The 27,834-nt window shown below is 35.4% G+C and overlaps 1 protein-coding gene across 1 annotated transcript in view; it reads left to right on the top strand.

Annotated features, from left to right (window-relative positions):
• The window catches only part of LOC129005642 (small glutamine-rich tetratricopeptide repeat-containing protein alpha-like), a 29,900-nt gene extending 7,157 nt beyond the window's left edge, over positions 1-22,743 (top strand). The window contains exons 3-7 of the mRNA XM_054434602.1: positions 4,311-4,426; positions 6,953-7,102; positions 7,509-7,751; positions 20,263-20,331; positions 21,690-22,743. Coding sequence (XP_054290577.1) covers positions 4,311-4,426; positions 6,953-7,102; positions 7,509-7,751; positions 20,263-20,331; positions 21,690-21,879 — 768 coding nt within the window. The 3' untranslated portion in view covers positions 21,880-22,743. The remainder of the gene's footprint in view (positions 1-4,310; positions 4,427-6,952; positions 7,103-7,508; positions 7,752-20,262; positions 20,332-21,689) is intronic.
• Positions 22,744-27,834: the final 5,091 nt, after the last annotated feature.

Genomic DNA, 27,834 nt, shown 5'->3' with positions numbered 1-27,834 from the left:
TTCTAGTCCTGAAAATAAGTGTTTACCGGACGAGTGTGGTCGTTCCCGTGCGAGACGGTCGAGTACGGGATTACCATACGAGTCCGGTTAACACATTTTTGGACAAGTTACTTACGATAGTTATTTACGCCATACTACTAAATCTGTACAAATCCTTACATATTACCAGTTACCACCAACTAAAGGACTAAAAATCACTAGTCATAACCTTTGAGAGAGGTTATGATTTTGTTTATAACCACTCATTGTCACCCAAATACAGTGTAATCAGCTGATTGGTGTCCGGTAAAACACATTACAGTACAGTAGTACGCAATGAAACCCCATTTGATTAAGCTGGCAGCAAACAGCTGTTTTCTGGACTAAATCCTTGTGTGGGAAGTTCGTCAAAATAGTGTAGTGTGGCGTAAATTGTTTTCACATTTAGAAATAAATTGTTAACTTAGGTCGTGATGCTCTTCAAGCATGACGTCACGATAGAAGACGGCAATGACGTAGGTATTTATTTTCCAAGGAAAGATTAAAACAAGCAGCTGATCACAAACGGCAAAAATTACGTCATTGCCGTCTTCTATCGTGACGTCATGCTTGACGAGCATTACGGCCTGTTTTTTTAGTGTAGCCTTGGTTTTGCTAAAGTTTATACGATGAGTAAAATTGTAAAAATGTTAAATTCCTGGGAATAATAAACAGTCTTTTATTGCAAGTATTCTAACCTAAACTTATAAAAAAGTTCTTCTCAAAATCTTTGGGAAAAATTTCACAAATAGAGTTAAGTAATGTTCATGGGTTGAGGGTGGGGTGGTGGGGGGGGGGTTTCTAAGTGGCGCTGATTCGGGTGTTCGCTTAACTCTGAAAAATTCCTAGAACCGGCCCTGCTTATATTCATCTGATGAAGAATACGTTGATGACGTTGCTCCTTTTGATCAACTGCCCCAAGGGTCCATGAATCCTGAAGAAACTGAAACTGTCACTAGGCCTATGTTCACTGGTACTCCCCCTAATCATACTGTCAGAGGTGTTCCGCAAAGGCAAAGAGGTAGGCCTAGTGAAGTGTTAGTCGGCCTAGAGGTAGGGGAAGAGGTAATATAAATACGCCAAGTGGAAGTGGTCACAATCTGACAAATAGGCCTAATAGGAGTAGGCCTCGTCCTCCTGAGCCTGAATCAAGTGACTGGGATGAGGTCAATGATGAAAATGATCCAGGACACCAGCATTATTTTGCATTTGATGAAGTCCCTGGTGTTAGACATTGCCCTCCAAGAAATTCAAAACCGATTGATTATTTTTTTCTATTTTTTACTCATAATTTGCTGACAACGTTTGTAGTGGAAACCAATAGATATGCTGCCAATTACTTTCAATCTCTAGATCATCCATTGTCACCTCAACGTACTCTAAGAAGTTGGGTAAATTTATCAATTGAAGAACTAAAAGGCTTCCTTGCAGTTATATTTAACATGGGAATAATCCGCAAGCCTTCAATTAGAAGCTATTGGAGCCAATCAAACTCACTATCCACTCCTTGGTTTTCAAAAATGCTTACCCGAACCAGATTTGAACTAATTTTAAAATTTTTCCATCTAGTTGATTCAAGCAAACTCGCAAAACGTGGGGAACCAGGCTATGACCCATGTGGGAGGTTCCAACCCCTGATTGATCATTTGAACCGATTATTCAAGTTTCACTATACACCCTCTCAAAAACTTTCAGTTGACGAATCCTTAGTAGGAACCAAGAAACGAATCAATCTAACCCAATATCTACCAAAAAAAAACACCACAGATGGGGAATCAAACTCTGGGTCCTGTGTGATGCTGTAACGCACTATTGCATGTCGATGTCATGCTACAAAGGAGCTAAGTTCAGAGACGCGGAAAGTGTTGAGCAAGGCCTTGGATTCTATGTTGTAAAAAAGCTTCTAGAAATTTCAAACTGTTTGAATAAAGGCTTTCACCTGTTCTTAGATAATTTTTTTACCACTCTCAGACTTGCAAGATTTTTGTATTCTAAATCAACCTGGTTAACAGGAACCGTTCAAATTGACAGACAAGGAGTTCCAAAACCTTTACGGGGTAAATATGAAGTTGGAAAAAAAACATACCTAAGGAAAGGACCTGCTTTATATATGGCATACAGAGAAAAATCTACCAACAAGAATCAATTTATATTGCTATCAACGAACAGTAAGGCTGGAAATGTAATGTACACTAAACGTAGAAGCGGCAAAGTCATTATAAAAAACAAACCTACTATTGTTCACCAGTACAACAACGGAATGGGAGGAATAGACGGAACCGACCAAATGCTGTACACATACTTGGACGAACGAAGATCAATGAAGCCTTGGAAAAAGGTTATATTTAACATATTTGGACGTATGATGCTGAATTCATATGTTCTTTATAAACTGAACACAGATTCGCCGCTCAGTCGTGTTTCTTTTATTTCAATGGTTATCGATGAACTTTCAAATTCGTGGCTACAAACAAAATTAGGAGTGGTTGGAAATGGAGGTGGAGGTGATGCTCCAAAGGGAAAGGGATTTGGTTTAGAAAAAATACCTGATGGTAAAGAAAAAAACTGTTCCGTCTGTAGTGGCAAGAAAAATCCAGAGGGTAAAAGACGAAGGGCTCGGACAATGTGTTGCATGTGCAAAGCCGGCTTGCACGCCGAGTGTTATAACAACCATCGATGTAACTAATCACATAGTTAAAATAGGCTATCACCTGTTCTTAGATAATTTTTTTACCACTCTCAGACTTGCAAGATTTTTGTATTCTAAATCCTTCAGCTTTTTGTCTAGGCCCTACTGTAAATTCTTATTTTCTTCTTGTTCTGTTACAGTAAGTTCTTGCATGATCTAGATTTCCTTTTTTACTTTGTACTAAGCATGTTTATGTGTTCAGCTTGGGTTCTTTTTGTAAAATCACATAGTTAAAATGGGCTATTAGGAAAAATCCTTCAGCTTTTTGTGTAGGCCATACTGTAAATTATTATTTTCTTCTTGTTCTGTTACAGTAAGTTCTTGCATGTTCTAGATTTCCTTTTTTACTTTGTACTAAGCATGTTTATGTGTTCAGCTTGGGTTCTTTTTGTACAATAAAGCCTAGTGTTAGTCGAAACCATAATAGGCTACCTATATTTTTGTCAAACTGTAAAAAAATCATTCAACTTTATAAAACCATGATATATATGCATACCAATTGTTTCTGCTATGTCAAACTAATTTCCAGCATGTTCTGTATATTTGACTTTTTATGTACCATCATGTGTCATTTGCGTTTTCAAGGACCTAAGCGCTAACTTAGACGAGGCAAATACTATAATTTTTTTTTAAATTTAAATTTTCTTTATCTTTTTAAAAACTAAGCTAAGTTAGTTAGTCTATTTATCTTAGTTCATATTGTCAGGTTCTCTCACATTTAATTATTGCATGTTCTGAATGTCTCGCTTTCCAATAACTTAGATTGATAGGCTACTGTAATGTTCACCCATGTTGAAATAACAGAAATAAACTTTTTCCTAAAAAATGTCATAACTTTTTTATTTATTGATATTTTTGCACAAACTTTTCAGGAACTACTTATAATTATATACTAAAAATTAATACAATAAATAATTTTAATTAAGTTATTGCTTCAATGTGGTTTTTACTTCTTAAAATGCAATTTAAAAAAATACACAAATATATTTTTTTTTATTCTAAAAGGTAATTTTTTTAAATTATTAAATTTTTATTTTTATTTTGTTAATTATTTGTTGCTTAGCTAATAAGCTAAAAGGTTGTACAAAAACCAAGTTTCTATCTTTAAAATGAAAAAAAGTTACAAGTGTTTCTATAGTAACCTGCAAAATTGTCTATTTTGGCCCTGTCATCCTCAGTACCGCTTATTCTAATTGAACCTGTCACCTTAAGAAAATTATCCAGAATTTCCTCAGGGCTCAAAGGGTTAAATAAAAGCCAGCACGCTATTTGACTAAATTAAGAAATTGTCATACTGATCAATTATGTTTCCAAGGATTTCAATGAAATCAGTATTAAAGTACAGCAGTCTTAATCTGCAAGCAATACGTCCCCAATTTTAGTCACTGACTTGATTGTCAATTATGGACATCCACTGCCGCCAACTTAAGTGAAAATGTGATAGGCCTTCTGCAGATTCCTATACGAGTCAACAATTAGGCTTTTTTCTATGGCTACATCAGGAACTAATAAAACATTGTTTAGTGGAGCTGAAAATGAACGTGTCTTTTTTGTTTACAATAATCATTTGTAGTTAATTTTAGGGTATTTTTCTGCATTTCAGGAAAGTGAGAAAGAAGCCTCTCCAGAAGATAAGGCCTCAGCTGAACGTTTGAAGCAGGAAGGCAATAAATTTATGAATATCCAGCAGTTCCAAGATGCAGTAGCTTGTTACACTAAGTAAGTTTTTAACACTTTATTAATAATACTGAAAGAGCTGGTTTAAAACATACAGTTTTTAGTAATGATAAAGTTAAATGTTGAGACAGACGAAGTTAATTTTGTGGAGGATAAGTAAACTGCTGTAGTTTGCTTGCTTATGAACATATTTTGATCAAATTTGGAAAATATTTTTATTTCTTACTAACTATTAACATTTTACAAACACATTTTTACCCTCCCTGTTGCAGCAAACCTAAGTACTCATTAAACTAATTCTATTTAAATAGGGAATAAATGTGATATTTTTAAGGAGACATTTTAGTGTAGCCTAAATCCAATCAGGAGAGTGGAAATTCGCTTAGTCTGCAGGTTTGCTGCGGTGGGGGTATTCTGCAATTTTATTGTCTATTTGATATAAAAAGTTATTTTCATTGATTTTATTGAAAAAAGTTTTGGTCTTGTAGCCTACGTTATGTAATTTAAGTTTAAGAATTTTAAGAAGTTTAAGATGATCCATATCCAGGATTTCCTTCAAATTCCAAAATGAAAGATAGCATTGATTCTTTAAACAATCTATTCAGCCCAGATCTACGTTCCTAATATAAAGATCTGTGTAGTTTCTAAGGTCATAAGAGTAATCTATTATCTTTGATCAAAAGTAATTTCAGTGAGCAGTGCCGGATTTAGGGTACTTGCGGCTCTAGGCCCTATTACTAGAGCGGCCCTCCCCCTTTGGTGGAAATTCCTTGCGATCGCGGAAGTAATCGTGAATATTGCCTAAGCATCAAGAGGACATCATCATCGACACTTGTGATCGTGGATGAAATCGTGGACATCTCTCCCAAACCAAGTCAAAGCCATCATAGGTTTCCGTGACCGTGGCAAAATCGTAAACATCCCCCGCGGGCTGCAACAAAGGGACATCATCCTTGACACTCGTGACTCCGGCGAAATCGTGATCATATCCCATGAGCTGTGACCTTGAGGACATCATCACCATCACCCGCGACCGCAGTAAAATCGTGAACATCTCTCGCAGGCCGCAATCACGGGGACATCATCATTGACACTCGCGACTGTGGCAAAATCGTAAACATCTACCGCGAAGCAGCAATTACGGGGACATCATTATTGAAACTTGCGATCGCGGCAAAGTCGTGTTAAAAACATCTCCCATGGACTGCGATCATGAGGACATCATCACCGTCACCCCCGGCCGTGCCGAAATCGTAAACAAACATCCCCCTCGGGAAACCATCATGGGGACATCCTCATTGACACTCGCGACCGTGGCAAAATCATTAACATCTCCCGTGATCCGCAATCATGGAGACATCATCATCGACACTCGCGACGGTGGCAAAATTGTTAACATCTACCGCAAAGCAGCAATCATAGGGACATCATCATCGACACTTGCGATCACGGCAAAGTCGTGTTAAAAACATCTCCCGTAGACTGTGATCACGAGGACTTTATCATTGTCACCCTTGGCCGTGCCGAAATCGTTAACATCCTCCATCCTCCTCGGGAAGCTATTACGGGGACATCCTCATCAACATTCGCGGCCAGGGTGAAATCATGAACATCTGCCACGGGCCGCAATCACGGGGATATCATCATCGACACTTGAGACAGCGGCTAATTCTTGAACGTCTTCCACGGATTGCGATCATGAGGACACATCACCGTCCCCAGTGGCCGCGGCTAGATTGTGAACGTCTCCCGCGGGACGCAATCACAGTAACATCATCGCCGGCACCCACGGCCCGGGCAAAGTTGTGAACATCTCCCTCGGTCCGCGCGAAGACATCATTATCATCACCTGTGATTGCGGCAAACTGGTGGTTTAAAATAAATTATTTTGTATCTAAAAAAAATTGCTTTAATCAATCCCCTTTTGCTTGCGGCCCTAGGCTGCGGCTAGTGGTAAATACGGCACTGTCAATGAGGGTTTTAAAATTTGGTCAAGGGATCTGACTTAAAATCAGATACACCGATTTATAATGTGTCCTTAAAGTTAAGTGCTACAACAGGCTACAACTCAATTTTTGTCAATTAATTACAGTCTGGTTTAGCAATTACTTAAAAGATTACCTGGAGGACATAGACATGGTAGTGTAGGCCAGTTATGGCTGCATCTACCTACTTAGACCATTGATCAACTAATGCTATCGATTTCCACATTATGGTACAAAACTGTTCTAACTATCCATCAGCATGTACATGTTTCGAATCTGTGATGGTTCATCAGCAGCAGCTAAGACCCTTTTAAAAACTGTCTTTTGTTTAATGTTTGTGTGAACTTGATTTTTTTTTTATATAGGCCTAATTTAATAATTGTATATGAAAGCGTCAAACTTCTCGCAATGTTATTACTTAGACCATAACAATTTTAAAAAAGGTCTTTCTGCCTCTTGTTAAAAGTAAACCTATTACCAATAAAGCTGATTGAAAAAAATGCTTCTATTTATTTACTGATATTTGTTTATTGAGTAGGTAATGTTTTAAACAATTTTAGCAATAAAAATTTCATTTTTCTAGAGCAATTAACCTTGATCCAAAGAATGCTGTATATTATTGTAATCGAGCTGCTGCTTCCAACCGACTCGGAAATTATGAAAGTGCCATTCAAGACTGTAAGACTGCTCTCAAGTATGACCCCTCTTATAGCAAAGCCTATGGAAGATTAGGGTAAGCTGTGTTAATGATTGAGTATTAGTTTTGGTTTTGATGTATTATGTTGGCAGGGAAGGTTATGTAGGAGCATTTAAACTGCTTAAAAGTGTTGAATCCAAAACATGCTGTATCAAAATAAATGTTAGAACCTCTCGTGTAAAATAATATAAAGCCATATCTAATACAGTGATGTTTTCTGTTGAAACTTGGGAGTTAAAAAAACTGATGCGCTGTGGAGGAAATAGTTTCAATAGTCAATATTAACAACTAAAATGGGAAATTGAAAGATAAGCTTTTCAGTAAATTGAAAATATAGTGTTTGGTGACAAAATAAGTTTTTTTGAGATTTTAGTTTCAAGATCCTATCCCCATATGTTAGTAATAACTACCGGTAACTATGTTGTTGTTGTTGTTTGAACAGATTGGCGTACGCTAGCTTGAATAAGCATCCGGAAGCAGTCATGTATTATAAGAAAGCTGTTGAACTGGAGCCTGATAATGAAAACCATAAGACTAACTTGAGAATGGCAGAAGAGGCATTGAGAAATGCTCCTCAGTCATCACCGATGAATTTTCCTAATTTGGACCTGGCCACGATCTTTACCAATACCAACATTCTCACTATGGCCTCTCAGATGTTATCTGAGCCCTCGATGCAAAACATGTAAGTATTTATATTTATTATATATTCTACAAATTCTAATCAAGTTGTAAGAAATTGGTGCTATGAAGAAAAATTATCAAATCCCAAAGCAATATGTTTTTGAAATTTCTGTGACGGACTTAAAATCTCTCAAAATCAATCTGCAGGGATTTACACTTGCCTGTGATTTATTTGAGGATTTCTGGGCTGTTCAAAGTTAGGTAAAATTAGTGATGTGCCGGTTCCAACGGTTCTCGGTGAATTAACTGGGACCGAGAACCATTGGAAAGTTGTTGGTTCTTCAGTCTGAGGTTCCATAAACTACTGTACGTTTTTTTTAGTTCTCAAAAAGATTAGTTAAATAATTTGATTTAAATGATTAGTAACCATGACAACTTGTTGAATAGGTAGATGAAGGGTTAGCCAAGAAAGAATGGAATAAAGAAGAGAATGAATAATGATGGTTTTATGTTGTTATCTTTACCCCCTTTTTAGGGGTTATCTTATGTTTTATAGGTTTACAAAATTATTGTTTTCAACTATGGAAATATCAATTTATAATTATCAACGTGATTCTCTTCTGAAACAGCATTACCGGATGTGTAATAAAGGTCAATGACCTAAAATATCATTATTGCGCAATGTTGTATTTTTATATAAAAATGCAAATCATGGCATTAATTCTAATTCGAATAATTTTCCTGGTCCCTAGCATTTCATACAGGGTGGCTAGTGACCTGGAAAACCTGGAAATGTCAGTGGGAAAATTCAGGGAATTTTGAGATAAGTCAGGGAAAATTGTAAAAGGCTTAAAATAATTTTAACAATTGTTAGGAAAGGTCGATCTGGTGAGAGTACGTGTGCCGTGTGGGTGAAAACTAAGAAATATGTCTGTGTACAGATAAATTTATTCAGTGACAAACAAAATTGCAGGCATTCAAAGAATTCTAGAATTTGCAATGCAATTGTACACTACCTCCTCAGGGAGGCACCTACATTACATTTTTACATTTACATTTGTTGTCATGAGAGCCGAAGCCCCCTGACTGCTTACCCGGTACCTATCCTTCAGGACATACCCGGGCCCCATGATGTAGGCCGAAGCTTACGCATCAACCTTTAGCACATCATGGGCGGATGACTTAAGGTCATCAGGCTCGCCGGCTGCCGAAAGCAGACCCTTCGGAAAGAGGGTTGCCCCTCAATCCTAACCAGGGATTCCGGCTGCTTGTTTAAGCGTCACTCCACCTGGGTTCCACTAGGTCGGAACCTAGAGGTCCATAGTAGAGCGCCCCGACGCATTTAGTGCAAGCAACACTCGGGACCTATCTAATCCCTGACAGGCAGAACCCGCCATCAATAGCCAGGAGGAAGGGGACCATCAGCACGCTGACGGGGGGAACCCCAACCTCCCATTTACACCGCTGCCCGATCGAGGCCTTACCCATTGCTGGGAAACCAGAGATAACCAGAGCGATAGATCCCCAGATACCCCTGGCGGGCTCGGACCCAGCACCCGATCTACTTCGTTTGCCCGTCAGACCCAACATCACTGCCAGGCCATCAGGGTTTCCCAAAAGGAGGCAGGTATAGAAGTGGGACCCACCCGGATGAACCTATCCACCAGAGGTGGCGACACCCTTGACTCAATTGAGGTTCCGGGAAGAACCCCCCACACTCAAGATAACCATACCGTCCGTGCTCAGAGACAGGGATAGGTTTGCATAAGTACCTACAAACCGTTGCCCTCACACTGCGGAAAGTTACGTTGCCCTTGAGTGTCCCCGTGAGCTGCGGGTACTTGCCCGTTTTCACCTCCAGGAAAGGTTACTTCCAAAGTCGAGGATTTGCCCACTGAATGCTGGTCGCACACAACAAGCAGGCCGAAGCCCAAAGAACCACAGACACAGGTAGGTTAGAGATTATGATGTACTTCCATCTCTCCTAGAGCTAAACACCCCTCCATCCTGGATAAAGGAATGTCACTGGGACCCGATGCCCAGTCGACCATGTCTGTGGCCAACTTGAAAATGCCGATACCAACACGGAGCATTTACCTCCCCTCTGGGGGCTCAGGGAGGCACCTGCTAGAAGTCTGAAGAAAATCATAAAAGTATGCCTAGGTCGATATGCAGTATGCACACAGTGGTGTAAGTACAATGAGGCAGCCGGCGGCCCCCCCCCCCCTGGTATATGTGGATGCCCCCGTACCAAAAAGATCACCTCTCATGTTGTTTTTGTTTATCTCAGCAAAAGCCGTGGTCGCGGCAAAATCCAAAAACTTGTGGACGTTCTTTCATCGCTTCCATTGGCCATGGAAACATCGTTATCGTTTTCCATGATCGCCGCCAAATCTTGAATATATCCTTCGTTCAAGTAGACGTCGTCTCCTGCGGTCATTAAAACTCATCATCGGTTTCCGTCATCGTGGCAACACATTGTTTATCATCCTTGTAGACATCATCATCGTCTCCCGTGATCACAAAAACCATCTCATCTTTTTCCGCGACAGCAGCAAAAATCATAATTTATTCTTCAGTCTTAAAGACATCATCCTCGTCTCCCACGGTCATGGAAACAACATAATCTTTTTCTGCGATTGCGGCAAAATCATGGATATATTCCGTCTACCGTGGTTACAGAAACAACATAATCTTTTTCTGCGATTGCGGCAAAATCATGGATATATTCCGTCTACCGTGGTTACAGAAACGACATAATCTTTTTCCCCGGTTTGCCAATATTGTTAATCTTTTCTTTTGTCTTCTAGACATTATCTTTGTCTCCTGCGGTCACGGAAACGATGTCAACTTTTTCTGCGATTTCAGAAAGATCATGAATATATTCTTCGGTCTTGAAGACATCATCTTTGTCTCACGGAGACAAAGTCATATTTTTCCACGATTGCGGCAAAATCATGGATATATTCTTTAGTCATGAAGACACTATCTTTTCCCGCAGCCATGCAAACAACATCATCTTTTCCTGCAATTGCGGCAAATCGTGAATATATTCTTCAGTCTTGAAGACATCATTTTCATTTCCTGTGGTTAGTGTTGTGCGATGCATTGACATTTCTATTCGATTCAGCGTGCATCGAAATCCCGATGCATCGATTTGGTCCCGATGCATCGATTATGTCCCGATGCATAGATAAAACTAATTTTGGCCTCTAAAATGAGTTTTAGATAGGGATGTGTCGATTATCGATACCACCGATACTTGGACGTTGGTATCGGTATCAAGAATTAATTGCCAAAAGTCGATTCTGACACCGACACCCGACAGGGATAGATATTAGGGGTGGGCGAGTACTCGACTGTTGAGTAATTACTCCAGTAGTTGGCAATACTCGACAGTCGAGTTGAGTAGTTAAAGATACTCGTGACTCGAGTCGAGTAGTAGACGTTAAGCCGATTTCGTTATTTTCATTGATATTTGACAAATAAATAGTAAGTTAGGAAAATGTTTAATAAATAGTAAGAAAGGAAAATGTTTGAGTTTTATTTAATCCCTTAACCCCTTTAAATATTGACATACTAGGCCTACTAATAATCGGCAACCTAGACATCGCTTGCGTCATCCATTTCAAAGACAGCGACAGCGCCGACAGCTGAGCTGACACTGGGTGAGGGTGAGTGGGTGATAGCCAGTGAGTGGTGTAGGTGTGCGAGTGCGATGCATCGAATCCCGATTCGATCCAGCATGCATCAAAATCCCGATGCATCGATTACGTCACGATACAGCTCTACTAGTAAAAAGGGATGATTCGATTATCGTCATCGATACCACCGATACTTGGACTGGTATCGGTACCAAGACTCGATTGTCAAAAGTCGATTCCGATGATACCGACATCTGACAGGGATAAATATTTTATTTTAACATTTATTTACTGTATAGCTACAGTATTAGTTTTGTCATCACGGTTAACAATTTTCATAGCCAACTTAGAAACTATCTAGTTCAAAACAGCGACGGTGCCGGTGACATTGTTTAGCTTCAGCATTGCACAACACAATCTACGAATCTACATTTCAAGATGTCAGACTCAACTCAAGAGACAACCGGCGCGCGAATGTCCTGCCAACACGAAATTAATTATACTAAACAATGTCTGTATCAATAAGTCAGACATTTAGATGTATTATTTTTATTTTTAGTACAAAATAAATAACCTAAACACGTCGAAATTTTCAGTTTATTAATCCCTGCATTATACGCATCTAGGGGTGTGCGATGCATCGAAAATGGATCGAAATTTCGATTCGATTCGATTCGATGCATCGAATCGCGATTCGATTCAGTGGTGGTCAAAAAACGATTCGATTCATGAGGGAGTCAGTATCCATATACGAAAAACGCCTGCAGAAAGTCAATGCAATACCCGCAATACAGGAGCGCGTTGCTGTTGCGTTTCGTTTACGAAGGCGTTCTTATTTAATACATTCTTTGCATTAATATAACTTAAATTGTTTTATATTTTTTTGTTTTGACATTGCAAATGATGAGAGGTTTTGTTTTTTGTCTTGATGTAAGCAGTGTGAAAAATATTTTACTACTTGTAAACCTAGCCAAAACAAGATAGGTTACTCCAAAATCATTTTTAAAATAAGTCTGAAAAATTGTTACTTAATACTTAACTAGTAAGATTAATGTTATAGACTGATACATTTGGTATTTTTGTTAGGGGTCTGCCGATCCCCGAATGTTCGGGCAAAAGAAAAAAAAGAACAATTTATTTCCAATGAAACACTCTTATATTATTAGTGTTTGCTATTATATCTATTATTACAGAGGAATTAAAATGTTCAAATGAGAATTAAAGATTAAGTTGGCTCACGACCTAAAGACACAACAGAGCAATTGCCGCACTGCCAGTAGCCAGAGCCAGTCTAGTCGTCTACTGACAAGAGTGACAAGACAAAAGCCGTGACGCAACACTAACAGTGCAAAGAAAACAAAGTCAAAAGAATAGAAAGACTATTTATCCAGACATACTAGTTTAATCATTATTGTTTATTCCACACCTAATAAAAAATATATTTTAGTATTTGTATTTTACATAATAATATAAACATAAGAAATATCTGATAATAGTGAACAGATCTGTATCTTGGTTAGATGGGATTAAAAAAATATATTTCTAAGATCCAATACAATATTTACAACTCACAAATTACAATGAATTAATTTCTTTGAAAATGGTCTGTAACAGTTTTGTGTTTTTGAATAAAGAAATATATTTTTTTGTCTCTACTTCCTTGTTTCATCACTTGAATTGTGTCAGCAATTGAAGCAACTGGGTAGCAACCGGGTTGTGTAAGAGGGGAGGGGGAGGGTCTATGACCTTGAATGCACACATCGTTGCCGGGCCTGGCGGTTGAGAGTGGTTCATTGTTTTTGTTGACATACTACTACCCTTCCTTCAGAGAAAAAGACCCTGCTGTTCCAAAAACATTTTGGGTAGTTTAAAAACATTGACCTGTTGTCCAAGGGCACTAGAAGTTAGCATTTAACTTTCTTATCTCTTAATTTAATATTATTTTAATCTTCTATATATTATTTAAGAGTTACTTTTCGGGTACCTAATTAATTGTGATATTGTTTGGCTTTATTTTATGGATTTTTAATTCTTTTCATTCATTAGCTATCAAAATCAGTTGTTTTAGGATTTTAATCTCGTGCAGTAGGTCTATACTACTGTATGACATGATATGCATTTTTTACAGTCCTTAATAATTATACCATAAACAATGTTTGTGTGTTATTTACTGTTTTTGAGTTTTATAGTAAATTAGTTTACACAATATCTTTTCTTCAATGAGTTCTCCACTTGTCATGTTGCTTAGCCTATTACTATTTTAGGCCCTATAAAAATAATGCCTATGTAAAGCTGTAGGCATACTCATGCCAATAATAGATAATTCTTTATTTATGATGATGTAACAAATAATGTAAGTGTGAGGTTATTATACTAAGGAAGTTAGGAGGTAGGGAATGAATGATACATATTGCATGGTGGAAACATATTATTTTTATTTTCTTCTTGCTTGCAGTCCTGAAGCCGTCCACAGGCCCTAAACTTGTGATATGTAAATTTATTTCTTAATGGTCTTTTTATATTAAGTTCCATTCAAATTTGTTGTAATTTAGCTACCGGTACCTATTTAGTTATTTAAACAGTTATTAAAATGAGAATGAATGTCTTGATAAAAAAAAATATTTTCTTTCTTGCAGTTGAGCCAATTCCAAGTAAAAATTATGAAATAGGGAAGTAAAGCAGCTCACTGGTATTTCCAGCAATACAGGTTATTCTAATCCCTATGATTGAAAATAAATATTTTTTCACCTAAAATTCTTATGTTAAGTATGAATAGGCCTACCACATCAAAAAAAATTTGTATTACACAAATGTGGTAAATTTTAATTATTGTTAATCCACTCAATTGACAATTATGAATAGAAAAATACCGTATTGCTTCGAATCGAGTTGCATCGAATCGAATCGAAAATCTTTTGAATCGAATCGTTGCTTCGAATCGAAAATTTTTTGCTGCTTCGCACACCCCTATACGCATCATTAGAAAAATTATATTCAACCATTAAACTTTAACATCGTCGTATGGTTAGGCTTGCTTTATATTGCGCCAAAAAGTAGATCCATATTTTGATCTGTACTATCTACCTGATTAAAGAGTTTAGTGAAGTTTTAAGTGCTACTATAACATAATGTATTTATTGAAAAATATTATAAGCCTTAGTCCGTGTCGATTTTGTAATGTTAAAACAATTGGTGAATGTTGACAATAAAAGTATGTAACAACAGTTCTCATTGGTCAGGAGGCGTCAGTGCACTACCATGTCAGCCAATCGACTTTTGTGTTTCAATGGAGCAAATGACGATTGCTTTGACATCGTTTAATGTTTTATTGTGGGTGGAAAGGGTATTGATAAATATCGTGATTCGAGATCCGATATGTAGGACGTGTTTGTTTATAAATAATGAGTATTTAAGTATAAAAAACTAGGTTACAGACAGGTTCAAAACTTTGATTGTTCCGATCCATTGTTGACACCCCTACACGGAGGTTATAGTGACGTCGTGCATAAGGGCCAGGCAGGCCGGTTCACAGTGAATCCACTCTGCCGAACCTTGTTCTTGGTATAATCGGGAACATAGTCAAACACTTTTGTTACTAAATAAAACTATGAAATGTTTTTTAAAAGCACTCTTTTGGTCTTTAGGAGATTTTAGTCTCAAAACATAATCTTTATTGTAGGCTAAAAGTAGGGATGGACGAGATTGGATTTTTAGTTCGAGACGAGACAAGATTTTTTATTTCTCATAAAATTTCGAGACGAGATCGAGACGGAATATCCCTTCTCATACACAACAGGAAATGCACGTTCAAAATTTTTACCTGATTTTGTAACATTGTTAGATGACTGTTTAAATACAAAAATAATGATAATAGGCAAGAATATTTACAATCTTTTATTAAAAACATCAGCATAACATTTTTTTATTAATCACGCCTAACTTATTAAAAATGCCTACGATTAGGAAACAAAGTGATATCAGTTAGGATAGAGTTCAACTTATCCTAAAATAAAATAAATCATAAAATAATAGCAATATTAATTTTTATAAAATAGTTACTTGTTTTGACTTTTTATAGTAATAAAACATTCCTCACACTGCTTACACTTAACAAAACTTCTCAAATGTTATTAAAGTAATATATTAAAATAATTAAAGTAATATTTACATTTAAAGAATTAATTAAATAAGAACGCCTTCGCAAAGGAAACACAACTACAACACGCTCCTGTATTGCGGGTATTGCATTGACTTTCTGCAGGCGTTCTAATTTTTTTTTTATTTTTATTTTTTTTTTTATTCTCGTCTTGATAAAAATCTCGTCCAAAAAGAAATCTCGTCTCGTGTGACGAGATTTAAAATTTCCCGAAAATTTCCCGAAATTTCGAGACTTGACCATCCCTAGCTAAAAGTAAAACCTATCTATTGCCATACTTTGCTCCACAGACGTCGACATAGGCTATTATGCAATGTCTTTAAAAAATACCAGGGTTTCAGTCAAAATACTTTTGTAAACATTGACAATGTGCTGTTTTAGCACTGTTCATTCCTTGACCACGATCGTTTTTACTCACTAGTAGAGAAAAGACTCTCCTTACAAAATGTATTTGTAGGCCAAGATGTTTGTAATTTTTTTAATGTATAACTGCAATTGCTTTTAAAAAGAAATACAAAAACTGACAAATGACTTAGATTAATACTGAGAAGAGTTTTTGTGGCAGTGACGTATGTCTCTTGTCTGCTCTTCAAGTTCACACATCTGGACTTCTTTAAAACAATTATAAGTGATAATTTTTATTAAAAATAAATGAAAAACTGTTGACATTGTCAAGGAAAAAAAGTTGAGAAATAAAAGTGTTAAAAATTTTGTTTGATTAGTTATTCTGTATTTCAATAATATCCTCATTTATGATTATGTTTTCAGCTAGACTTGGTGACTTTTTCATAGCTAAACAAATTTTGAAGATATATAATTAGTGAGAAAATGTCATTATATAGGATGTTAGTTTTTACTCACTTGGGGGAAAAAACTTACCTTACAAAGAGTATTTGTAGACCAAGATGTAGGCTAGTACGTAGTAAAAAAAAAAATTATAAACTAATGAGTTAACTAAGACAATTTCATGGAATTTCAAATAAATACAAAAACTGAGAAATGACTTAGATAAATACTTATAAGCCTATTTATAAATTAGAGGAAACTTTATTAAATCTCATGCTTTAGTCAAATTCAAACACGTACAGTAGGCCTATTTTTAAATAAACACTTAGTTCCATATTTTTGCAATTTTTTTGCAATTAATAATAAACCTTTAACACCAAAATATAAGTTTGATACACATACATATTGTGTTTTTTATATGGTATAAAAGTTTTTAACCAGGTCTATTTTTGGTGAATTGAGAAATGCTTTGTTCGTAAAAATGAAGATGGAATATATGTAAAATAAAATTGTTGATTTTCTCGTGAACTACTGGACTCGATACTCGAGTATTAGGGCTAATTACTCGACTCGACTCGAATCGACTCAAAAAAACACTACTCGCCCATCCCTAATAGATATTTTATTTTAACACTTATTTATTTTATAGCTATTAGTTTTGTAATCACGGCTAACAACTTTAGTAGCAAACATAGAACTATTTAGTTTAAAACAGCTACGGTGCCTCTGTTTAGCTTCAGCTGTTCTCTCTGTAGATGATAGTGCACAACACAATCTATATTTCAAGATGTCAGATATACTCAGACAATCGGCGCTCGAATGTCCTGCCAAAACGAAATTATACTAAAAATGTCTGTTTCAATAAGTGATGATTTCAATAAGTGTGGCACATTGGGTATAGTAATAAACATTGCGTAAAGGATTGTTGATTTTGTAATATAATATAATGATTGGTGAATGTTGACAATCTAAGATCAATCTAATAGATTGAAATTGCAACTGCCATTGCCATTTCTCCAGTGGTTGAAAAAGTGGACAGTGACCACAAAAATCTCTACTTTTGTGTTGTATATTTTATGTGTCTCTATGGACTTAAGCCTGCTTTCCTGTCAATTTCCTTAATAATTCTTGGCAAATGCCCTATCTTTCTATCAGATAAGATAAATCAAAGTATGTTACAAGAGTTCTCATTGGTCGACGCTGCACTGCCATGTCAGCCGATGGCACCCCCGTCATAGTAACATCGTAAGGGCCAGGCAGGCCGGTTCACAGTGAATCCACACTGCCCATTGCCCAGCCTTGCTCTTGGTATCATCGGGAACATACTTAAACACTTTTGTTATTAATTAAAACTATGGAATGTTTGTTAAAAGCACCCGAAGAAACATATTTTACTGCACAGTGCACACAATTCTTTTTACAATAGGGTAATGTAGGCTGTTATTTTTTAAAGAAAAATTTGTCGTCTAGTTGCACATTAACTTATTGAAAGTTTAATTGTATCAAACGTGCATTAAGGGGATTTTTGTCCCAAAGCATAATCTTTCTTGTAGGCTAAAAGTAAAACCTATCTATAGCCATACTTTTCTCCACAGACGCCGACTTATTTTAACTGCACTGTCATTAAAATACCAGAGTTTCAGGTTTCAGTCCAAATACTTTAAACATTGACTATGTGCTGTTTTTATCACAGTGTATTCCTTGTCAACGATCATTTTGACTCACTGGAGATAAGACTCTCCTTACAAAAAGTATTTGTAGGCCAAGATGTACGTAAACATTTTTAAATTTATAATGAGTTAACTTAAGTCAATTCATGCAATTGCTTTTACAAAGAAATAAAAAACACTGACAAATGACTGATAAGCCTATTTATAAATTAGAGGAAAGTTTATCAGATCTCATGCTTTAGTCAAATTCAAACGTTTATTTTAAAATTAACACTTAGAAACTTTTGTTTAGTAGAATTCTGCAAGCGACTGAGGGTGAGGGAGGGCATGTGAACCAGGCTTTACAACAAGGGCCAATTCTGCCAAACTTTCTCTTTTCATACCCCTTGTCCCGTTAGACGTTGGTGGGGAGGGGGGTACTTCATACTAAACACTCGCAGTAGAATTGAATTTTTGTGGTAGTGACACATGTCTCGTGTCTGCTCTTCTCAGCTCACACGTTGGCAGCTTTCGCGAAATTATAAGTGATAATTTTTTATTTGTCGTAAATGAGAGAAAAAATGTTGGCCTGTTCAAGGAAAAAAGTTAAGAAATAAAAGTTTTAAAAGTGTGGTTTGTTTCATTATTCTGTATTTAAAAGATATCCTCATTTATGAATGTGTTTTTAGCTAGACTTAGTGACTTATTTTCATTGTTTAAAGTGGAAATTAAGTTACCGTACATCATAAAATATACTAAATTTTATTTAATACAGGTTAAATACAGGGTTAGTTAATAATAATAAGGGTTAGGGTTGTTTTGGTATAGGCTTATTTTAATTGTTAGTGAAGTCTGGATTTCCGCACTGTGTGGGTTGCGGGGGTGTTATTTACGCCACTGTATGCACATCAAATTAAAGGTCTTTATTAGACCAATACAATGCCACAAATGTGAGCTCAAAAGAAAAATTGAGTCAAATTAGCAGCCGTTCAAAGATTCAAAATTGCAAATTCATGTTATCTTTGATCAGCTGTCATTTTTGACTCGGTTGTATGATTGAGTTTGGATTTGTGGCATTGTATGTTACAAACAAAGACCTTTAACCCTTTCCTTTCGTATGTCGCCGCTACGACGACATTCACGTCTGACCGTTCCACATCGGCTTTTTTATTAATAAATCCTTTTTATATAGTGTTTGTATGTTTTGAACTTGTGTTGTATACACACTAAATGATTTCCTCATTCATTTTACATGTCCTTGGTAGCACGATAAATATGTATGTACTATTTAGTCAGCTGTGGAGTTAAGAATAAAGAAGTGACAATAGTAACCATGACGACCAAAATAAACAAATCTTTTGTAAAAATGTAATGTAACCCTTCTTGTAATGGCTGATTTGAATTAGTACAGTAACTAGATAACTAATGTTGATAAAGTATTTTACAAATACTAAAAATATGTTTACTTTTTTAAAAAAGCCCCCCAAAACATATTTATTATTTTTTATAGTTTATTTTTTTTTTTTTTTTTAAATTATGACCATACAAAAACTATTTTACGGTTATATTTATGTTTATTTTATGTTTTACTTGTGTACCATTTTATGTTGAATAAGAATCAAGCCCTCAAGTACAACACATAATTTATTTTAGTCACAATATGTAGAAAAACCCCAAAACATGTTCATTTTGCATGAAATTAAATGCAAGCTTATGGGACAACGAGGGGTCAACTAATCCAAGTAGAATGGGTTAATTTGAAATTAATTGAAATGAAATGAGATTTATTTCCTTTAGGCATTGTACAAATGCAATGGGTATCGTTAATATATACAAACGTCAAACACTATACAAAACTTAAACTAAAGAAAACCATGCGAAGACAGCACGCAAAATAGGCTTTTACTCACATTTTGCTTGAATGTCATATTGAATCGGTGCATATCGTATTTAAAGTGCATGAACTTGTGCTTACTCAAAAAAAAAAAAGTTATTCTGTCTCCTAGTAGGAGACAGAAGATTAGAAGTCTCCATTCAGTATCAAGAATTATCTTTCACTGGCCGTCTATCTCATCACGACGCAGAGGAGATAAAATCACTGAATAATGTGTTAAAATTATTTTATTGCCAAGTAACTTTGTGTAAATTTTTGTAGCTCCATCCGTATTATTATTGTTTGATTAATTGTTCCAGGAATATTTTCCACCCTAAACAAAAAATAAAATTCATTAATATTGAACTTGAGTTAAATGAGAATTTAGAACAGATTATAATAGATAATTAATTAGAAAATCCTAATTTTTATGAATTACTTTACTTCTTTTTTAACTTTTCTAGGATGAGCAGCATTTTTTATGGTGGTGGAGGAAACCAAGAAGCAGGTGGCATAGAAGTTTTGTTGCAGGCGTAAGTTTTAGGATTTATATTGATAACTTATTTCCTGAAACTTCCATGTTTCTAGCGACTGACCACCCAAAGCTACCAGGTTTGAACTAGGGATGTTCAAATCTCACAATACAATCCTAAACATCTTATCCCAAAACTGTATTTTATTTGTAATTTTTATAAAATAAACATGGAATCTACTGCAAAGCTAAACTCTCACTATTATTTACTTTATTCTGAATAGATACTAAACTTTATGATTGATTTTCATAACTCTTAATGTCAGAATCGCAATAATGTTGTAACTCAACATGCTGTGATCATATTTTATGCGATCACATTAACAATAAATATTCTCTAAATGATTTAGATCCTGCACTAAAAATAGAATATGGACTTGAACACCCTTATTCAGAATACATTACGTTGAATGCCTTGAACATACAAAAGGTTTATGGTACTAGATATAGGCACAGGGTATACTAGATATAGATTTAACAATCATTTGATTCTCGAATCCAGTGGATAGAATCTATAGAATGTGGATCTATAATTATGATTTAGCGGATTTGAGATCAAAATTTAAATAGGGGTGGACGGGATTGAAATTTTAGTTTGGGAGACCTTGTCCAAGTAAGAAAAAAGTATTATGTTCGGGTTTCAAGTTTTGGTGTTAGATTTTTTAAGTTTTGGTTCTGAGGTTCGAAATTTCTGGTTTTGTTCATCACTACATAGTTTAAAATTAAGTAGCAGCTGACAGTCCGTTCTGCTGCGCTGATTCCTAAGTATTGGAGAACAATGGCCTTCATTTGCCCTTAGGTGGGATGGTTTCTCCATTAAACCTGTAATTCTAGCTGGATACTTTCCTGTGGTTTGGTAGTCTTCTGTGCTGCAGCTTTGATCAACCACTGTGATTTGGATATATCTTTTTCATCTTAGACTAGAAAAACAAAACTTTCAATTTTTTATCACAGTTTTTTTTATATCCTAATTACATTTCTTTTGCTTTCCCCGTCTATAAAAAATCTGCTATGAATAGCTTTTTCCTAGAGCATATCCAGAAATATCTCACCGTATTAGGTAGGTGAGCTTAGTTAAGAAATTCCAATAGCCTACATTAAACCAAGAACACTACTCTCTTGAAAGTGGGTTTTGGAAAATTAAAAACAAAAAAAAATCAAATTACTATGGCAACTGGATATTAGATGAATACAAAGCTTCTGATGTTGCCTTTAAGCCAAGACAACTCTCCCTTCCCTTCAACCAATAGCGCTACAGCATGAATTTGAAAAGATGCAATCATTCACGCTCCACCCTGTATACTTGTGTTAATTTGATTGTTCATTGACATTGATAAACAAACAATGTGTTTATTTTAGATCACGAGACCTGGCTCAGCAAATGGAGACTGAAAACCCTCAGTTGGTGGAGACACTTCGCCGCCATATGACTGCAGGGGGTGCAGCACCAGGGGTAGGCCCTGGTGGAGACGACAGAACTGGTGATAGTAGTGGGGATGGTGATCCTCTAGCCAAGGAAAACAACAAGGATCCCAAGCCAGAAGCATAATTATGTCTTATTCATACCAAAGGTTCTTCCTATTGCTTGCTATTGGATTTCATGTTTTATCGTTTGAGTTCACTTTTTTATTTTCCCAGTAAAACTTACATTTGTTGCCTTTTATAATTTATGGACATTTTGATTTTGAAGCAAGCATAAACACGTGTTAAGTTATAATGTTTTCCATAATATGTTATTGTTATTGTTTTTTTGTTACATCCTTGTTCTATACTCGGTTGATGCACAATGTATATTAAATATTAATTGAATTGTAAGCAAAACATTCACAGTTTTGATCTGTTTGCTTATTAGGATTTGAAGGCGATGTGGCATTTTTCTCTAAAACCGAAGCATGGAATTTTGTTTTATTTCAAGGAATGTAATTCAAAACAGTTGCTATGATTATGGCCGACTGAATAAAAATCTTTTGTTTAAAAACATGTAACTATCAATAATTTGATAATCTTAAGTATCAAATATTTTTTCACTCATACAATGCCGCATATTTTGTAATGTTGATAATCTTCAAATGGGTTTGTCGTTACTAAGAATTTAAAATCTAAGTTTTGTATTAAAGGTATTTGTTATGTTACTTCCATTAATACTGACATACTATATCTACCATACAAGAAAATGGATTTCAACATCCTAACGATGAGTAACGTGATTCTACCTATCCTCAGTCTGGCTACGGATCCAAAATTTGAATAGCTCCTTTGAGAAGCTAGTGAATGCTGTTTCAGAATGGTATATCACTATTATTATTGCCACTATCTTAGCTTTGTATAGTGCCAGTGTTAAATATTTAATACTATTTTTGGATGTATGGATAGTGTAAAAAGTGTTGATACAGTCAATAAATGATTAAAAGTCTGAGAGTTGTTAATACTAAAACCTTTTGATCAAGTTTTAAACTATACACAATTAGCTCAGCATGCACAAAGAAATCAAATTTTTGAAAAAGGGATATTTTATTGAGTGAAAGTACTCAATGAAAAGATATACTCTTCCCTTGAATATTAAGTGATAAGATCCTCAAATTTTTGATGACAAATCTTTATTAAGATCTTTGACTATTAATTAGTAACCTGTTATTTTTGAGCTTGAGATTATCAGTCATGGCATGGGAAATAGTTCGTTTTCTAAATTAGTTATCCAACTAAAGAAATAAGCTAATAGTAAAGACTACAACAAATTAATATAATAATTGGCTCCTCTCAGCCAATTTGCGATATTCATTGCAATAAATCCTGAGCAATATTTTTACATTGTTTTTAATCTGTAAAAGATATTTCTAATTTCGTGATAACTTTTACATCGGTGACTTTTGAAACATGACGTCATATTATGTAAAACCCAGTTTAAAAGAATCCTTAATATTTAGAAATCAGTTAAAATATTATTATTATTTAATTTGCTCCTTTTGTACTGATGCTTATGAGAGAGGCCCCAAACTTTAAAATATCTCACAATTCCCAATAATATATTGTTTTATATTTTAAAATGTAAATGTTGAAATTTCTATCAGAAACTTTCCATCTAACCTTAACATTCACAAAATAATAAGACGTAGATAATAAGTGCTTATATATCTTGTGTAGTAGATTTTGTATTTATTTACGTCAAGATCTTGACATTTGAACTTCAATGCGCAATAAGGAAACTTTGTACTTAGCAAGGTCACTTTACCTATCAGCCAATAGTTTTAAATATAACAAAGGCCAAATTTTATCTATTGATACCAAAACAAAACATTTTGTTTGTTTTTCTTACACAATCAATTATTTTATAAAATCTCGCTGAAAAATTCAAATTTATTAATCTAATGTTGACAGAAACTTTATTCTGAATTAACGGCTATTACATTTAATGTTTTTTTCAGGAACAATTGTCCTTCTGTTCATTAAAAAACTAATTTAGTATCAAGACAGGTAATGTAAAGAAATGCCCTCATATTTGTAAACAGTTTTTATGATTATAAAAAGAAATATGTAACCAAACTTATGTTGATAATCAGAGATTATTGTCTCAGATACATTCCAGTAATACAGTAGAACCTCTTTAATCCGAACTAATTGGGACCGGGGGTAGTTCAGACTATTGAATAGTTTGGATTACAGAACATATTGTTGTTTTTACATAACAATAGCTAGGAAAAAGTGAAAAATTAAGAGGTTCTACTGTACTTACTTAAAACGTTTGAAAATACTGGTTTACAGAAAATATATGGGGCAGTTGAAGTAGATGGTGCTTGGAGAATAAGAATGAACAAAGAACTACGAGAATTAGTACCAGACATTAAAAGAATAATACAAAGTTTGGTCATAAGTATTGAAAGGGTACAAGTTCATCCCTTGATTTTGAGTTAATAATATTCCAAGTGATCATAACTCCCATAGCTAAATTTGTTAACATTCTGAGCTCACTCACAATTAATTGAGAAGTTCCATGTAGAAGGGGCATATATGGTAAAATACACTTTAGTTTGAGGGCACAAGGTTCAAAGGTTGACATTAGTACAACATTCATACTTTGTGGTGTAGTCTTGTGCAAGCTGCCTATGCAGTTAGTATCTATGGTTACTTTATTTTACAAATATTCAAAGTAATTTAATTGTTGAGGAAAATTTAAACAAAAACCCTTGCATACGTCCTTTTTATAGAGACGAGTGTTCAGCCATGTTTTTTACATACCCTTTTTGAATAGACAGGTGAATAATTTGAATAAACAATGTTCAAATGTTCTTGCATAAGGTTTTTACTGTACCAGTAATAGTAATAAAAATTCAACACTGAACAAATTAAATCTTACAAAACTGGAACTAGGAAAATGGTAATTTAAACTAAACCGGTCCTTTTTTGGCTACTTCAAACATTTCTTCGTACCATTTCACTGTGTCTTCTAAAAATTTGAAGAGACTTCTCAAATCTTTCTCAGCCTCATTGATAAAGGCTCCATTACCTTAACCGGATGGCCGTGGGATGGCGTGCATTAGGCCTGGGTGCAGCAGAGGGTGTATGTGTGTGTGATTGTGTGTTAGGGAAATACATTTATTTAATGTTGTTACACCTATTTGTTTATTTCAATCTTTATTGTTTTATATTGTTAATGTTTATCAGTATTGTTAGTTTTTTAGAGGTTAACTGTAAGAAAGGACCGTGAGGTCCTAAGTTCGCCTCAATAAAGAAGGATTTTCATTTCATTCATTCATAAAGAATGATTTTCATTTAGTGGGATACTATTTGGAGGAGGCAAATGTTCATCCAAGTCAATAGAAATGCCTTTTAGTTTGAAGTACATAAAAGGAACATAAGATTCGCTGTATGTTGAAGCTGCTGCAAGTCTACCTGTGGGTAAAAATGTCAACCGTACATATGATTTAATTTTGAAAACGCATTTGATTCTGTGTGGTTTATTAGACATCACAGTTACAGTTTTTAGACCTTCTGACCACTTTTTTATCACAGGTGTACCATGTTATAAGGAGTCGGGTTCTCTTGAGATTTCTCTAGAAGTTCAATATATTCTTGTAAAGTATGCACTTTCTCTTCTGGTATAATTTTTAAGGCCAAAGTTTTACGATCATTAATAAATAAATTAATTTCCTCTCACAGGAAACGTGTGGTTGACTTTAACTTTATACTTCTTTGCTAACCAGCTGCAAAAGGATGACATCAACAAGTTTTTATTCGGCCACCAGCGGCATCTGAGAGGAGATAGATTTCTTTGTATGAGGTTGAGCCGTTGAATGACGTCAAACAAAAAGGAGCAAACAGAGTCTGGGTTCTTTTTAGATTCAGTCTCTAAACAAATAGTACAAATAGCTACTGTCATTGTGACAATGAAAATTGAACAAGTAAACCCACATTAGTCTTGTACAAATTAAGATGTCTCATTTGTCTTTGGGAGGGGTAGATTCTGCGTAAATTCGAGTAGCCGTAATTTTTTCACTACTTTTTTTTTTAAAAGAGGTTACTTTTAACCTTGTATTTGCCCGTCCACATAGACTAAGCGCCCGTGCGTGGATCGTTTACAGCAAAGCAAGGAGTGAGCCGGTACAGTACAAAGGTGAACTGTACTGATAAAATGTTATCGGCAGTGACCAGGATCCGAACCCACGACATCGCTGCCATGGGCCCGAAGTCCGCGACGCTACCGACTGAGCCACCGACTCACTTGCATCTTTACTTTTTGTAACCAAGTCATTGTTAATTTTTTTATGAGAGCATAATATTTCCTTAAGTGAATTTCATATTGGACCGTACATGGATCATTTGGATTACTTCTGACTTCTGAGTTTCTTGACACTCCGAACAAAAGTCACATAAATCCGTTTTTGGAACAGAAAAACCCATAGTTGGTTTCTTTTTGGAAAAAACCTGGTATTGTAAGCTCGTATTTTTCGTCCAGCTTCACTAACACGTCTTTCTTTACAGAACTGCTTGAACATTTCTTACAACTTATTTATGTACAGATTAGGATAAAAAAAAAACTTTTACTGGATTTTTTCCTAGGGTAATGTGACTCACGGCGGGGCTAGGTCAATACCTAGCCGTGAGTCTAGGTTCACATTTTTCCACAATTTCAATGAATGTTGGAGGAAATTAAGAAATATGTTCTTTGGCAAGATCCCATATAACTTACTGGCATCAATGTTGCGAGGTCTGTTACTGTGGGTACCCTGCCCCTCCCCAAAAGATTGACCAGTTAAAACTTTTTGTTGTATAACTCGCAATCTCTTTTCTGAAATTTCGTATAGTTCACCAAGGGCGGCTCCAGAGGGCAGGCCAGGTAGGCCCGGGCCTACCCAAAATGTTGGTAGATATTTCAAAATTATAAAGAAATGTAATTATATTCAAATAAAGGGAAAGCATTCAAACTATTTATTAAAATTTTAAAGTTCCCTCTTTTTGCTCTTCAAACCTCTCGTCCCCAGATCGAACTCTTTCTTGATCCTTGTCAGGCCTACCCAAAAAGATATTCCTGGATATTGCGTGTAGTACGCGCAAAAAGATCTGACAAACAGAAGTTTCAACCCTATTAAGTTTGGTTTTGTAAGACCATGCATTATCTCTGGATCGTTTTAGGTAAACTTGATGTGTAGCAGGAGTTATGTTGGTCATGCACCCTTGCCAACAAAGTGTGTTACTGCTCATTTGAGCCATCGCAGAAAAACTGAGTGAAAACTGTGTTTTCTTGATCGTTAACACACAAATTATTAAAACATTAATTTTTGCAAATACAAAGTGCAGTACATAGTTTGGTCAAGTATTTAAAGGTTACAAGGTCATCCCTTTATTCCGAGTATTTCCAAGTCTTCATAACTGTCATATCTAAATTAATTAAAATTCTGAGCTCACAATTTACAAACTGTCAAGACACAAACAGTAATTTCGGGATTTCGAGTGATTTGCATTGATAGTTGTTTAAGGATTTTGTTAATGAGTCTGTTAAAAGAGTTCCCATTTTTTTTAGGAAATGTCCTACCTTTGGTAAAACCTCATACTTCCCCTGCTTTTGGTTTCAAAAACTTTAGAGCATTTTTCAATATGTCAATATGTTCAATTTTGTTATGTGTATGTCATTGTACAGAAATATTACCAGGAGTAGTCTAGATGGAAAATGATGTAATAATTTGAAATATAAAAAATACTGAATACTGCACAGATTTGATTGCCCAGTGCAACTTTTTTAATTAGGATATGATATATAGACTATTACTATATTTTATACAAAAAAATCTCCAAACTTACATTTTAGTGAGTGGGGGATGTACTAAGGACAATGGCCTGTTATGTTCATAGATCACCAGCATTGTGAGTTAGGTTATTTTATTTTGTTACTTACATTTTATCATGTTATGGTTACTTCTGAGCTCATTCGTACAAGATGGGAAAGGTAGTCAACTTGAACTGTCACAGCCGCGCACACCTTTCAGTTTAGGGTGGCAATGGAGGCATGTCC

This window comes from Macrosteles quadrilineatus, unplaced genomic scaffold, assembly GCF_028750875.1.
Source record: "Macrosteles quadrilineatus isolate MER2022 unplaced genomic scaffold, UCM_ALF_1.0 Scaffold_28__1_contigs__length_1566739, whole genome shotgun sequence".
Taxonomy (NCBI): domain Eukaryota; kingdom Metazoa; phylum Arthropoda; class Insecta; order Hemiptera; family Cicadellidae; genus Macrosteles; species Macrosteles quadrilineatus.
This window is presented reverse-complemented; position numbering and strand designations above follow the sequence as displayed.